Raw genomic sequence first — 14674 nt, forward strand, 5'->3', positions numbered from 1 at the left:
ATTAATGATTATAACCATTTATTCTAATAAGCGTGAATACATGCATTTATTTGTATGTTTTTGAAACCTTTAAATTTGAAAATAATTGCAATGTGAAAGACAAGAAATATATATTTATGTCCGCGAAACATAACTGGGAGCAACCAGAAAGTTTTATAATATCCAAATTAAGATATCTAATTTTTTTTAATTGTTTACAATTAAAACCCTCTTCTAAGCTCCTGCAAGTAAAAAAACTTACCTTCCAAATAGGCTGACGTAATTGCTTCGATAGCTCCAAACTGGGCGCTATTATTCTGTCGAAATCCCAAAGTAACCAAAACGTATATAGTATTTACCCAAAATGCAAGCAAAGCTCCAAGATAATAGTAAAAACTTTAAGTAAATTTAAAAAAAAATGTAAGAAAAAAACTTAAATTTGTAGGTACACTTTTTGTTAAAATATTAATAAAAGTAATAAGTCTACCTTCGGCTTCAAAATTACTAAAGTCATAAAAAAATACAGATAAAAGCTGTAATCAATTATTTAATATTTGAATAGAACAATATATTTAACTAAAAACACACCAAAATCCCAATTAAAATCGTAAACACAGAATGCCAAATGATCAACTAACTGTGACACATCGCACGGAACTGAGACTCAGTGGCTTTAAAACTGTTTTGTTTTCTCAAATTAATTTATGGCAATAAACATATTGAATTGCTTTTCTTAAATTTATAGCTGAAACAATAAGCATGCTTTTATACTAAATTGAAAGGTTTTTACAAAATTGATACTAATACACACACTAGACACTAGTGAGTGTATATATTTTAATTGGTATCTACAAACTTATAAAAACAATGTTACGAAACGAGGCTTTAACTCATTAGACAGTTAGAAATTATTTTTTCATGATAGTCATACATCCAATAGGTGTAAGAGTTATTTTACAATTAAATTACAAGGTTATATATAAACATTTATATCTGAGCTATACGAGTATTAATAATCATCAAGATGAAATTAAATAGTTTCCACTCCGTTTTCCAGTTGAGAGGAAGTTTCTTTGCTGGGGCAATATTTCAGGTCTCTACAGTTTCCGTAAACTATAACCACGGTGTGTATGGAAAAACCTTGGGGAATGGAGTGCTAATAGTTATTTTTTATTTGGGAAGTGAATTTATACTCACAGATGGACAAAAAGTCAATAATTGTATGGAGATTCCATTTTCGTTCGGCATCTCGCATAATTAAAACGAATACGGCGATCTCCAATAAAACGAAAGTTATGATCCAGAAACAGAGTAGTATTTTTACCTGGAAATAATATTTCCTAGAAAACATTCATATTTTTCTTATCTCACCAACTTTGAATTTTAGGTAGTTCAAAAGAAGTCCAGACCCAGCGAGAACACACGATACAAGTTCCAAACCAATTAAAAATTTAGTACTTTCATAATAAATTTGAAAATTGTTTGGGTCAAAATTATATGCATAAATATAACCAAATAAATATGAAAACATTAGAAACCCACTAAATAAATATAACAGCAATGCTAAGAATAAGCAAATAGGTTTGCACATTTCAAAATTTTTCAAGTTGATGTCCCAGAAACCGAACTGAAGTACCTACTACAAACGAATAAAAACATCTCCGCGTGAAATAATAACGTAATTGCTAAAGTTACAACTCAAATAACTCATTTAGGTTAATTAGTTCATTTTATTACACTCAGAATAGTAAAATAATTAAATATACGAACAATCAATAAGGGAAAATGATCAAAAGTATATAAGAATTTGCAATCAAAACAACAAGAAACGGAAGTCAAATGCTCTGGCTTTTAGATACCCGTTACTCAGCTAACCAATTTCAAAATAATATATTAACTACCTCTTCTAAAATAAAAGCTAGATAAAATTTTTTTCACCCACTGTGAGGATTGAACCCGGAACCTTGTGAGCTACCCAGTGTCCTGAACTCTCTAGGAAATTATTTTACAAAAATTATTAAAAAAAACTTTTCAGCTTTTAAAAAATTGTGTTTTTTTTTTAATCTCTTTATTAACAGGAATTACTTGCCGGAACTGTAACTGCCTTAAAAAGGCTTTCGACCAAACGATTTTTTATAATCTTTTTAGCGACCATCACATGTAATAAAATCAAAACGTAGCTGAAGAACAGAAAACCTAAATAAAGAAATCTTTTATATTATTACAAATTCACTCTGCCTATTAGCTTACCAAAGAACACAAGCTGCCATTGCTATTCTGATAAAATATTGGCATATGCAACGTAACCGAACTCAAGCACTGTTAACTGACTTTTTGCATTTATCCAATTGTAGAGAATGTGGTATTCCTGAATTAAATATATGTCGATAACTATTATACCAGGCTCTTATTAAAATATCGAACCTTGTATATTCCTGAGACCCACTTTATAAAAATAGAGTCAAATTCAAAATGTTTACATTTCTCCCAAGAGGCTGCAATTCAAAAAGAAATAATACATTTTCAGTAATTTAAAATTTAAAAATAACTACAAAACTTAATACAATGAATAAGGCAAGGCAAGAAACTTGAAAACAAATCCAATGTAGACATAAAGTGAATGCTCAGTGCCAGGCAGCTCAAAATGTTCGTCATTTTAATTAAAACGCCAATAAAGACTGACCAGGGAATTCCCAAAAATAAGGCGCAAGTGCCTATACAGGAAATGAAGTAATCAATAGTCAATTAGAAAGGCATTTCCATACATTTAACTAGTCAGCTTTATTAGTTTTTTCTTTTAATCGGATGGTATTTGGTTCTATGCTCCTATTAATTAGCTTTCTTCGCTACAGTCCTGGTATATAAGCCAACAAACTAACCAACAAGAATCCAAAAGAAACATCACAACACCAAAGCAGTTTTATACTTTCAAGTTGACTTTCTAAAACTACAGGAGCTACAAATAAAGAACGAACCCAGCTTAAATATAGACCGACGTCATTAGTAACGCATAAGGAAATTAAAGAAACTGAAAAGAATATTCATATTGAAACCTTTAATTTATATACGGTCATTTCTAGACATTGGATTATATTTTAAAACAGATTTTATACTTTTTAAATCATTTTAAAATCATTGTAAGGTACCTAAATTTTAAAAAAGCACCAGGAATGGCAAATACGTTTAAATTAAAGTCTATGCTAATGGAATGTAAGTCCCAAGTGCAAGGTAGATTTTACAGAAATTTTTAGAGAAATTCAACTGGCAAATAAGTTTATTGGTAATATCAATATATTCCCTTCAGGTTAGTCCTTGAATACAAATAACGAACCTTAAGGTTAATATACTAAACAACATATATAGGTACATGTTATAAGAATTAAACGAAAAATTCATTGCAATGTTCAAATTTACCAACCAAGGCCGTAGAAGTTTTCGACTTTCTTAGAGAGGTTTAAATGAACCCACCATTGCAGATAACAGAGATCCTAACCGGATATAATATTATATTTCAAACCTTTAACTTGAGTACGGTCATCAAAGTTCCACACCAGATATGGATAGTCCAAACATTGAAATAGTTTTCCATTCTGGAAATCAGAGCTGAGGAAACCAGTTTAAAACTGGCTTCATTACATATTTAAACCTTAAGATCCCTTACCACCTTCGGTTCCGTTTCTAATTTCATAAAAGTGCAAGAGTAATTGAGCAGTTATAAACAAATTCAAAAAAGCCGCAATGGTAAAGACGAAAATTTTAAAAATGTTTTGTAGTAAACAGCACATGACAATAACATTACTGAACTGAATTACATTAAATAAAAGTGCAATCAAATAATGCCTGAACCCACTACAATTGAAGCCAAAAAAAATAGGATAACTAGCGGCAGGCGCATATTAATGTATCCTCAATTAATATTAGAAAGAAAAACCTAGAGTTTTAACGTTGAGTTCCCTTGCTGTGCAATTAAGAACAAGAAGCTGATATTCAAATTAAATATTCCTTTAAACGACTAAATTTACATTTTTATGTGTATATGTTTAAAAACATTGTAACTATGATGGTTTTCAGCTAAATTATTCGGTTTTTCCAATGGCATGTATATGATAACGTTTTCCGATTTTTATACACTTGCATAGGGTATTATAAGTTCATCCAAAAGTTTGCAACGTAGTGAAGTACCTACCCTATCGATCTAGCCATATGTCCGTCCCATGTGTTATACCCTTTGCAAGGGTATAAAAGTAATACCCTTTGCAAGTGTTTATTAAATTGTAAAATATCACAAGATAATTGCAGTTCACATATATCAGGTAATGACAGAACGCTAGCACCATTAGAATGCTGCCATGGCAATCTGTGGACAAAACAAAAACATAGCATGAAGCACAAGTCCGCCCTTCGAAAGTTATGTAATCAACGATTTTGGTATATAAATACATAGTAAATGCTTTATTCATAATTTTTGTATGCAATTCGAGCTCGCGTTGATTGATGCATTTTCCAAATAAAACTCTTTTTTCGAGATTCTCATTACAAGGACGAATAGAATGAACAGTGTACAGTGTACAATGTACATATATACGAGAATATATGTTCTTTATAAATTTATATATTTCCTTTCGGTTGGGGATTTTCAACAGTTTATAGATTATATGCTTAGTTATAAACAAAAGATGTCATTATTAACGTGTTTGTTTAGTTATTTCCTGGGGTAACTGTTTAACAAGTAAAACGTTTGTACAAAGCCTTTGGAAACTGCATTGTCTGCTCGTTCGTTAGGTAAAAATCGAATTATGCCAATATTAAATAGGATATACAAAATGTAAGCGTTTCATCGTATCGCCTTAAACTAAGTTTTTCTTCTCGTTTCTTTATGACAAATACCCAACTAAATGGCTTACTTCCAATTATTATTGTTTTCTTCTTTGTGTAAGTGCGTTCAACGACTGTAAAAGTTAATGAGAATGTGAGGAGTGTGTGCTGCTGGATGCGGGTGTGCCTCTCGATGTGGTTGATGGGTGCACATGGCCCTTAGTAGGCGTTTCGGCGCTTGTAATTGCGCACGTTGTTGGCCAGGCAACAGGCAAAGATGAAGCCGATCAGCTGAAAAAGTAATTCGGCTATAAAAATCGATCCCACAAGCTTGGTCAACTAATGGACTAATGCTCACCTCAACCGCAATAAGGCCGATGCCCGCATACTTGGCGGCCTCACTGCTAGCAGACATTAGCTCGACAAACTTGCCACGGCATCCAGGATAATAGTTGGTTGGAAGCAGGCACGATCCATTGCAGCAGCTGGCAGGCAGCGGTTTGGCTTGAAGAAGGTAGTCCGTAGCCGAGTTGGGTCCGCAGCAGTGCAACTAGAACATCAAACGGTTCGATCAGAAACATATCAAATGCCCAGCTCAACTTGGGATCCCTTACCGATCCTTGAATGGCATCGAAGACACCTCCCTCCCCCTGATGGTCCGCATTCCAGGCCTTGTCTATGACGTCGCCCATGGCCTTCTCGTACTTGTCCTTGTTGGTGAACAGCAGCACAATCAGCGTCAGCTGCAGGATCAGCAGAATCAGCAAGAAGACGGCATAGCTCATGGTCATGCAGACGGATTCGCGAATGGCGCCGCAGCATCCCAGGAACGAGATGAAGACCACAATCGAGCCCAAACTGATCAGTACAATCGGCATGAGGGCCTGTGGGGGGAAGCCCACCTGTCCATTGACTTCAATTGTTCCGATGCTCTTCAATATCAGCACTCCATAGACAATGGCCAAAATGCCGAGGACCTGCGTAAGAGAAAAAAAGAAACGGTCCGGGTTAAAACTTAAAAAAGGCTGTTTTGAAACATTCAAATAGGACAAATGCTTTTATTTCCTTTCTTGGAGATTCAAATAATAATAATATAATAATAATCAAATATCAGTTGGCCCGAAAGAATAGTTTCCGATATATATATATTGGTTTTTTTCTTCGAAATAAATAACTTTCAATCGGTCAACAACAAGGCGTAAGATACACGCATCAGATAGATACTGCAATTGCACTTTCAACGAACAGCTCTAAATATAGTTCAAATTAATCAGCTTGCTCTCGTTTATTTTAATTGAAAGTGGAGGAGTAAAAGAGCTTTCGCAATTACCATGCTAAAAAAGACTTAATTACCACCGAACCCTGGAGCTGACCTCAGGGATTCCAAGTCGGGCCCAGGCACGCCATCAGCGGCGGAAAGTTGATGATAATTAAAATAAGTAAACGCGTTACGTAATTCCATAAACTAGTTGGCTAGCAACGCTATATTGGTCCAAGAGTATTTGCTGGCCAAACAAGGCAAAGGCCTCCTGATCTGCTGCGATTAGATAAGGCGGCCCAAGAGGCGCACTGAAAACCGTGAGCATCCGTGACATTCACACATGACAATGCCGTACAGATCTCGACAAGGTCTGCAGTGCACGTAGTTTTGGATTTTATGGCGAGTTTCAGTGGCCCAGACGACAATGCAAATCAACTTTGATCTTTCGGCAGCAACGACTGCCTGATTTGCAGCCACAATTGCCGCGCCATCAATTGAATTTGCTTGATTTCATTATGTGCACATGCTGCTCGCGGTAACTGTATCTGGTATTATACACATCTGTGGGATGTGTGGGCTGCCTTCATTTCCACAGATTCAGAACTCGAGCGGCTGTGCGCGAAGAGCTTTGAATACATTCGTGGGAGGCGGCTACTGGCTACTGATTCACATATACTTTGCAGCTGGATTTGATTCCATGTCAAAATTGACCTAAAAATATTCAAATATCCGAACAAAAGAAAGCATCGCCACTCTGCTAATTGTTCCACTTTGCCAGCACTAATAAACAAAATGCTGCTGCATAAAAACAACAGTTTTCGTTTTGAAACCTGTTTGCAGCCGCCAACTTTTCCTCTCCAGCTTTTACTTATGCTAGCCCGATTTCTGCCAACGAGGACATTACACAATCCACATAAATATGGCCGAGACAATGCTGTCGTTTAAAGCTGTCAACGACAGCTCCAATGACGTCACACTGAAATAATAATATAACGCAAATCGTCGTATCAAGTAGTGGAATGCCTAGAGCAAGGGTCTGAGATCATATTTCCGGACAAAAAAACCACCCTGAAGAGAATCGAAAATAGTTGGGAAGCTTGCATACTGGAATAAAAAGATAAATATATATCTATTTGCGTGGTGGACCACACCCAAAGCTGTGAATTGTTTTGTTTACCGCCAAAGTGCTAGCATCTTCAAAAAGAACAAGTAAAACGGAGTTGGGAGCATATATGTATGTACATACGGTTCAGCAGGAGTAAGACAGTATGAGCAACAGGACGTACAGCCGGATCGGACGACTATAGCATATAGCTCCCATAGGAACAATCGGAAAAATAAATTTAAAAAAATTATTACTTTTCTATTTTTTAATTTTTTTTTTTAGTTCTTCGACACATAGTAATTGTTAATTACTTCAGAATTACGATTTAAATTTCATCAAAATCGGACGACTATAGCATATAGCTCCCATAGGAACAAACATAAACATAAATAAAAAATAATTAAAACTTTGGTGTTTTTATACCCTTGCAGAGGGTATTATAATTTCAGTCAGAAGTTTGCAACGCAGTGAAGGAGACGTTTCCGACCCTATAAAGTATATATATTCTTGATCAGCATCACTAGTAGAGTCGATCTAGCCATGTCCGTCTGTCCGTCCGTCTGTCCGTCTGTCCGTCCGTTTATATGCAAACTAGTCTCTCAGTTTTAAAGCTATCTGCATGAAACTTTCCCAAAAGTTGTCTTTCTATTGCAGGTAGTATATAAGTCGGAACGAGCCGGATCGGACGACTATAGCATATAGCTCCCATAGGAACAATCGGAAAAATAAATGAAAAAAAATTATAACTTTTCTGTTTTTTAATTTTTTGTTTAGTTCTTCGACATATAGCAATGTTTAATTATTTCAGAATTATGGTATAAATTTTATCAAAATCGGACGTCTATAGCATATAGCTTCCAAAGAAATAATAAAAATATATAAAATAACTATCTAATAATTGAGCTGCAAATCATCATAGTTTCAATGTTTTTTTTTAGCACATACTCAAGTAAATCATAATTTAAATGTTTTCAAAAGTATTTAATTAATGCAATAGCTGCAAGGGTATATGAACTTCGGCTTGCCGAAGTTTGCTTTCCTTCTTGTTTAATTTGTTTTTAGTGCTTCGAGATATAGTAATGGTTAAATATTTCAGAATTACGGTTTAAATTTCATCAAAATCGGACGACTATAGCATTTAGCTCCCATAGGAACAATAGTTCTTTGAGTTAAAAAAGTAATTTTAATAAATTTATTTGTATATAAATAAACACTTGTTTATAATACTTATATTTATTTATTAAAGTCACCGTTAAGATAAACCTTTTAAGCGAAAACCAATTTATAAGCCAAGTAACAGAAATGTTTTTCAGTAATTTTTCATATATCTAAATTTGGCCATGGCAGAAGGTTTACTAATAACATATTCCAATGAAAATCGAAAGATGACACATCATCGATCGAACAACATTCCCGTGCATCTCACTCAACACCAAGTTTTGCTTTAGCTAAACGGATATGTAAATATTTACTCCTGAAGTTGTTTGCTCAGTATTTCATGACACAGGAAACGAGTGCCGATAAGCTGAATGCAGGTCATTTTCAATACTCGGTGGCCTTACATTCATGGGCGGCACTGCACGCCCTTATGGCAGCAAGCAAGCAGCTGTGACCGAATAGTTGTGACTATTATAGTAATACAGGTTTATCATTTGGCATGCGATATTCATACTAGAGGTTCTAACTCGCATTTTACAGAGCTGTGCAGAATATTAAACTAGAAACTGTGAGAAAAACTTCACACTCAAACGTGGTGCAAATAACGGCCACATTCGAGAAAAAAGATCACTCAATTGGTGATACAGCTTTTTTCATCGCAGTTAGAATATTTTGTATTCAATGGCTTTACTTAAAAATCAAGAACTTTGCGAACAAATTTAATTAATGAACAATTTCAAGTTTTTCGAAATGTAAGCTTGCATTTTGTTCTGACTGTTTTCCAGTTGTTTTTTCCCCTTTTTTTTTAATCAAACTGCGAAATGTTGTTGCTGCTGTTTTTTCGAGCGTTGCGGCAGCTTTTTTCATTTTAGGTGTATTGGTACTCGGCGAGCTCTAAAAGCGGCTTGTTAATTTATTTGGCTTGTCTGTCAAGTGTGCTATGTACTCAGATATATACTCGTGTGAAGCAGATAAATATCAACACGACACACTGTAAGTGACGACTATGTACATATACGAAAAACTTCTGCTCCGCCAACCAGTTGTATATGGTTGCTTTTGTTTTATCGCTCTTCTCTAGAGCAACAAGTTTTTATTTTCGTTTGTTCCTTTGTTTTTTCTGCTCATTTACCTACTTATGTGCAGGCAGGTTCAGGCCCACAGGTGCGGGCAAATCAAAAGCCCTAAAGACTGCACATAAATTACAGAAATTAGCTGAAGTTTTTAGGTCTAAAATACGTGTAACTTAAAAACCACTCACAAACAAATAGGCCAATACAAAAGAATGAATTTTATAATCTGAATTTTAATTCAGAATCCCAATACATTTTTTTTTTTTTTGGAATTTCACAAGCTTTGTTGGCTTTGTTGATATCATTTTGACCGCAGGTGTATCTTTTTTAATATTTTCAATTCGTTTCGCTTTTCGGTTTGTTGTTTTGACTTTGTGACTCACTTTACGGCCATTTTCAGGCGCCTTAACGAATGCTAAGTATTCAAAATTTCACGAGCATTGCAATATTATTTGCTTTAATTATTATTTTAAACACAGCTTAAGGTTTTGTGTCAGACAAGGCTATCTTGTGTGAGTGAGTGAATCAAGCAAAAATAAGCTAAGTCGGAAAAATCAAACTCAGAATACTCAGTGTTTATGGCAGCGTTCGATTGCAAAAAAGTCTGATAAATAAAAGCTAAGCTTTTTCCCACACACATTGCTGGGGTAAACACTTTTGAGATCAATTTTATAAACATATAAAAGCAACCGGTTCTTGCTTTTTAGGAATTTTCATCGACTTTGGTTAACGACACTAGACTCCTTTTTACTAACAATATTAATCACACTGCATACTAGAAAAAGAACATTAGTTAGGATTTGACAAAATATTTTAAAAGACGTTAAGAGTTTTGATTTTTGTTTAAAAAATGATTATTTCGAATTAAAATTCGTTTTTAGGGATTTAGAGAGCTAAAACTGAAAACTGAAAATGCCGAGAGAAAAAACAAATAATACATGCCAAGAAGTTTACAAATTCCTGTTCTCAACGCAAATAAATAAGGGTGAACTTCTCGGAACCGGGGGAATTTGGCCCGATAGCGAAAAATCCAGTTGCTGAAATGGAAGCTGAACACAACTCGCAGCGGCGATGACATCACCAAAGTTTAATAACGACTCTGAAGCAAAAGGCAAACAACAGAAAAGCACGAGTTCTCAGTTTCTCAATGCGCCGCCTCTGTTCTCGGGTTCGTCTGAAAATTACCGGGCATTATTTTTATAATATGTACGTGGATTTCTCCAGGGGCTGCCGCTGACGCCTTCTTATAACTCAGTATGCACATTGCATATGCCATTCGAGTGAATTTATCGACTCGTATTTCGACAACACTTTCGTAACACATTTTGTCCCATTTTGGCTTTCACGCAACTGTCTTTGTACCGGTTTTGTATCGGTTTCGGTTTTGGTTTCGATTTCGATTTCGATGGCTATAAAGCAGACAAATTAACTAATTTACTCTTTACTCACCGACACAATGGTGTTGAATATGAAGAGGATGTACTTGACCAGAGATGTACCGCAGTCCATGTTGATGGGTCTTCACTGTACCTGTGCCTGGAATAGGGGAAGCGGAAAAGCGCAATTGAATTAATCACATTAAAACGGGTGTACAATTGGGTATTTGCCCAGCTGCCGACGAAATAACACTTTAATTGTGCGATAATTGTTCAATCTCAGCAGATGAATAGCGGATAAACACACATATACTATTCGTAGCAAAAGGAAGATGAATCAGAAAGGTTATTTAAACAGAGAATAGAGAGATAAGGGTTAACGAAGCATCCATTATCACCCCATTTCTTTGGCGTCCTTTCATATGCGTCGCCCGGGCAACAACAAAACAAAGGCGAACAAAAACACAAAAGGAATGCAACTTTTCCACAACAACAAAAACAAGTCAATGGGGCTTCAAGATTCAAGTGGAAATAGGAAAAGTTCACTGCACTCAGTCAAGGAGAAGAAGAAGAAGCACAGCATTGTCTTAATTGCATACAATTTTCTTCCGCTTTTCACACTTATTTTGTCGTACTACGCAGTCTTTTGTTTTCGCGTCTTCTTTCGACCACTTTTCTGGCGTGCAGCATCTGATTATATTTTCGTCCTGCCGCAAGTTTGGTGTAAGAACCACTTGGCATATTATTTTTTTCCGCTGACACTTATTTAAGATAATTCCGAGAATCACAATATAATTAATTAAACTGGACACGCGTCATTACCTTCGACTTGTAATTATTCCCAAATTAAATTCCAACGAAATGCGCGTCCGTTCGAGTCGAGCAACTTTTTTTTAATCAGTGTGACCGTGGCGGGACTGCTCTTATATGTCATCGGAACGCCAGAGTTGTACAAAATACTCCTCGAAAATGCCCACTTTAAATAGCGTGTACACAAACCGTAGCGTGAGTCTCTGATAGACCCCTACCACGGCCTCAAACCAAGGTAGAACTACGGAAGTTATGCCCTGTTCAGACTGAATCACATCACTCCGTTTTTACGAGTTGTAGAATTTTAGAAATAAGAATTAAATAAGACTTAAAAACGAAATATTTTTTTGTAGGACATAAAATACAGTATATTTTTAATTTAAAAACAAGTGCCCTGGCCTAAAGCAGGAAAATTTCTCTTTCGGCGCTTTCTTTATTCTTACTATTAGTGCGATGTAAATAACTAATGCCCGTTAAAATTAGTTTCACGTATAGTTAGGGCAGCTCGAGTTTTGGATGAGATACCAAAAATAGACCGCAATAAATTCCGTGCTTTCAAATTAGTGCTGTGAACTGTAGTCAACTCTTTTCCTTATCAACGGCTGGCACCGAGATAAGTCAAGTTTAACAAAGCTTTTCACGAGAGGGGGCCCGCTAATAAAGAACCGTCTACTGACAAACTTTTTCAGTTACTATATAACATCGAAACGAAACGCATCGAATAATTTAATTTTCTTCCATCGAAACCGACTGAAACTGATATACATTTCTGCAATGGATTGCGGCGGAGTATTTGTGAAATATGTGCTATTTGTGTTTAACATACTGTTTGTGGTAAGAAAAGTTTCCCAAGAGATTCGATACCAGCGAATATCTCTTTTGGTCAACATTGGAGGGGTTCGAAAATAAAATCCTTGTGCGATATCTTATCTGCAAAACAATGACAAATAAACTCTTGAGGCTCAAGATTTCCGACTGCACCGCCCTGGATACAGCTTTCAAAAGTTATCTTATCGAGGAATACAGGGCAAAATGGTTAAAAACAGCTAAAAAACTTTGTTTTCCTTAACTAAATCATCGCATGCCAATGACGAACGTAATTACGGTTAATGAGCTGGAACAGTTGACGGAAAACACACTGTACTCGGGAAAGATAACAGCATGAGTAATACGATCGTATAAAGTATCTAGAGACATCCCCCTGTGATAGATCTTCATGTTATATGGTATTTGGTATATGGTGATGAAATTGTTTATCAGATGCATGATGCTATGTTATCTGTAAACGCTGCGTGGAAATTTAATTTGGTCGTCGACTCTTTTACCTTTTCAGGAGGTGTAGAGCTTCGTTTTGCCCTCGAAAGTAATCAATATAATTAGATATAATTTACGATATCCCTGATAATTAGAGTGAGCTTTTACCCGCCGTGTAAAGTACCCGATGCGATTGGGAATAATAACTTGGGCGGGGGTGGCTGTTATCCAATTCGCTTGAATCACCACCCGGTGACTGTTATTGTTACCGACTAACTAATTGACTAACATAACTGATTTTTGGTTTTCCATTGCAGATATGCGGCATTTTGCTTATCACGCTCGGCTCCATTATGGTGTCAGCCATAAAGGACTTCTCGAACGTCGGTGAGACATTCTCGGCCAACAGCGTGGCGATCATCATCCTGGTCCTTGGCTGCATCATCTTTGTGGTGGCCTTCACGGGCTGCTGCGGGGCCATTCGCGAGAATGCCTGTGCTCTGACCACGGTGAGTTAAGGGATCTTTGGCCAGCAGAACCAGCTTTGTATGTAAGTACGTTTGCCAACTCTTTCAGTACTCCGTTGTCATGCTGGTGGTGCTGATCAGTCAGCTGGCCCTGATTATCTACGTGTGGGTGTACCATGTGGAGATACAGCAATCCCTGGAGAAGATTGTCCAGACCATTTGGGATCAGCGCAAAACCGATTCACTTCTCATGGACACACTGCAGCGATCCGTGAGTTGTTTTATTTTTATACAATCAAAAACTTAGCTTTTGTTAGTTTAGTTTTTTCAAGACCGTACTTATAGTTTAAGTGTGATTTTCTTTTAGTTTAAATATTTTTTAGAAATTTAGTTCATGATATTTAAACATTTTGACTTTGGAAAAAGTTTTGAAAGTTAAATCGCTTTATTATTAGAAAGGCCACTGTTTTCCTAATCAATGTCCTTTGCTTGCAGTTCAAGTGCTGTGGCCTCAACGGCTTTGCCGATTACGGCGTTAAGTATCCTGCATCCTGCTGCGACGCGCCCTCCAATGGAACCTGCGCACTTACCCAGGTTATGAATCGATCCAGTTGCCTGAAAGCCGTCGATTCGTTCTGGGACACCAACGTGAATATCATCAAGTACGCTGGTCTCGGTGTGACCGCTGTTGAGGTAATTTGCATATTAAGCTCTCCGAATTCGCCATACTAACTGGAAACATCTTTCCCTCAGCTTGTCGCCTTTATCTTCGCTTGTTGCTTGGCCAACCAGACGCGCAACTCCCAGAGACGCCAGAACTACTAAGCGTTTAAGCCTCTTTTAATGTAGTAGTTAGATTATCTCCCCATCTTTTCGAAAAAGTAAATGTATCAATAAAGATATAAAATAAAGTTTTCATTGAAAGTCCTTTATATACCGTCACATTTTCGTTTTTGAATGCTACCTAGCATTAAAGTCAATTTGATAAAACTAGGCTTTGAAATTTATTTTCTGCTATCTATATTTTTACCTCAAACCTATATTGTACCAAAAAGTTAAAGCCTCTTTTAATGTAGTAGTAAGATTATCTCCCCATCTATTCGAAAAAGTAAATGTATCAATAAAGATATAAAATAAACTTTTCATTGAAAGTCCTTTACATACCGTCACATTTTCGTTTTTGAATGCTACCTAGCATTAAAGTCAATTTGATAAAACTAGGCTTTGAAATTTATTTTCTGCTATCTATATTTTTACCTCAAACCTATATTGTACCAAAAAGTTAATGTTCTATTATTCGACTTTATTTCAATTTCTAAGCAAAGTAGTATGTTCGAAAACAATGAAACTCTGTTTACTTATGGCCGCAAATTGAA

General features: G+C 36.0%; 4 protein-coding genes across 4 annotated transcripts; 1 reads left to right on the plus strand and 3 right to left on the minus strand.

Moving 5' to 3' along the window:
• Window positions 1-2050: 2050 nt before the first annotated feature.
• LOC128255851 (uncharacterized) lies at window positions 2051-2634 on the minus strand. Its single transcript, XM_052985628.1, is given in 4 exon segments — window positions 2051-2175; window positions 2230-2347; window positions 2404-2474; window positions 2532-2634. Coding segments are annotated over 4 exon segments (417 nt in total).
• Window positions 2635-2935: 301 nt separating this feature from the next.
• Window positions 2936-3767, minus strand: LOC128255948 (uncharacterized). The gene is given in 4 exon segments (XM_052985871.1): window positions 2936-2982; window positions 3440-3467; window positions 3470-3582; window positions 3644-3767. Coding segments are annotated over 4 exon segments (309 nt in total). The 5' UTR covers window positions 3765-3767.
• A 635-nt stretch (window positions 3768-4402) lies between these two features.
• Window positions 4403-11729, minus strand: LOC128255931 (23 kDa integral membrane protein). The gene is made up of 5 exons (XM_052985853.1): window positions 11590-11729; window positions 10841-10927; window positions 5409-5771; window positions 5153-5344; window positions 4403-5085 (listed from the first exon to the last, which is right to left on the minus strand). The coding sequence occupies exons 2-5, from the start codon at window positions 10898-10900 to the stop codon at window positions 5014-5016; spliced, it is 687 nt and encodes a 228-aa protein (XP_052841813.1). The 5' UTR covers window positions 10901-10927; window positions 11590-11729; the 3' UTR covers window positions 4403-5013.
• Window positions 11730-12254: 525 nt separating this feature from the next.
• LOC128255932 (23 kDa integral membrane protein) lies at window positions 12255-14467 on the plus strand. Its single transcript, XM_052985855.1, has 5 exons — window positions 12255-12411; window positions 13149-13340; window positions 13408-13569; window positions 13794-13991; window positions 14052-14467. Exons 1-5 carry the CDS (start codon window positions 12352-12354, stop codon window positions 14121-14123), a joined length of 684 nt encoding a protein of 227 aa, XP_052841815.1. The 5' UTR covers window positions 12255-12351; the 3' UTR covers window positions 14124-14467.
• The last annotated feature ends 207 nt before the right edge of the window (window positions 14468-14674 follow it).

This window comes from Drosophila gunungcola, assembly GCF_025200985.1.
Source record: "Drosophila gunungcola strain Sukarami chromosome 2R unlocalized genomic scaffold, Dgunungcola_SK_2 000012F, whole genome shotgun sequence".
In the NCBI taxonomy this organism is placed as follows: Eukaryota; Metazoa; Arthropoda; class Insecta; order Diptera; family Drosophilidae; genus Drosophila; species Drosophila gunungcola.

What these genes read in the sequence shown, in the direction of transcription:
- LOC128255931 (XM_052985853.1), bottom strand. Translation starts at nt 10,900, where the DNA reads ATGGACTGCGGTACATCTCTGGTCAAGTACATCCTCTTCATATTCAAC. An exon ending in TATTCAACACCATTGTGTCG is followed by an intron (nt 5,772 to 10,840) that starts GTGAGTAAAGAG and finishes TCTCTTACGCAG; the next exon opens with GTCCTCGGCATTTTGGCCAT. An exon ending in TCGGCCTTATTGCGGTTGAG is followed by an intron (nt 5,086 to 5,152) that starts GTGAGCATTAGT and finishes TTACTTTTTCAG; the next exon opens with CTGATCGGCTTCATCTTTGC.
- LOC128255932 (XM_052985855.1), top strand. Translation starts at nt 12,352, where the DNA reads ATGGATTGCGGCGGAGTATTTGTGAAATATGTGCTATTTGTGTTTAAC. An exon ending in TGTTTAACATACTGTTTGTG is followed by an intron (nt 12,412 to 13,148) that starts GTAAGAAAAGTT and finishes TTTCCATTGCAG; the next exon opens with ATATGCGGCATTTTGCTTAT. An exon ending in TGGACACACTGCAGCGATCC is followed by an intron (nt 13,570 to 13,793) that starts GTGAGTTGTTTT and finishes CTTTGCTTGCAG; the next exon opens with TTCAAGTGCTGTGGCCTCAA.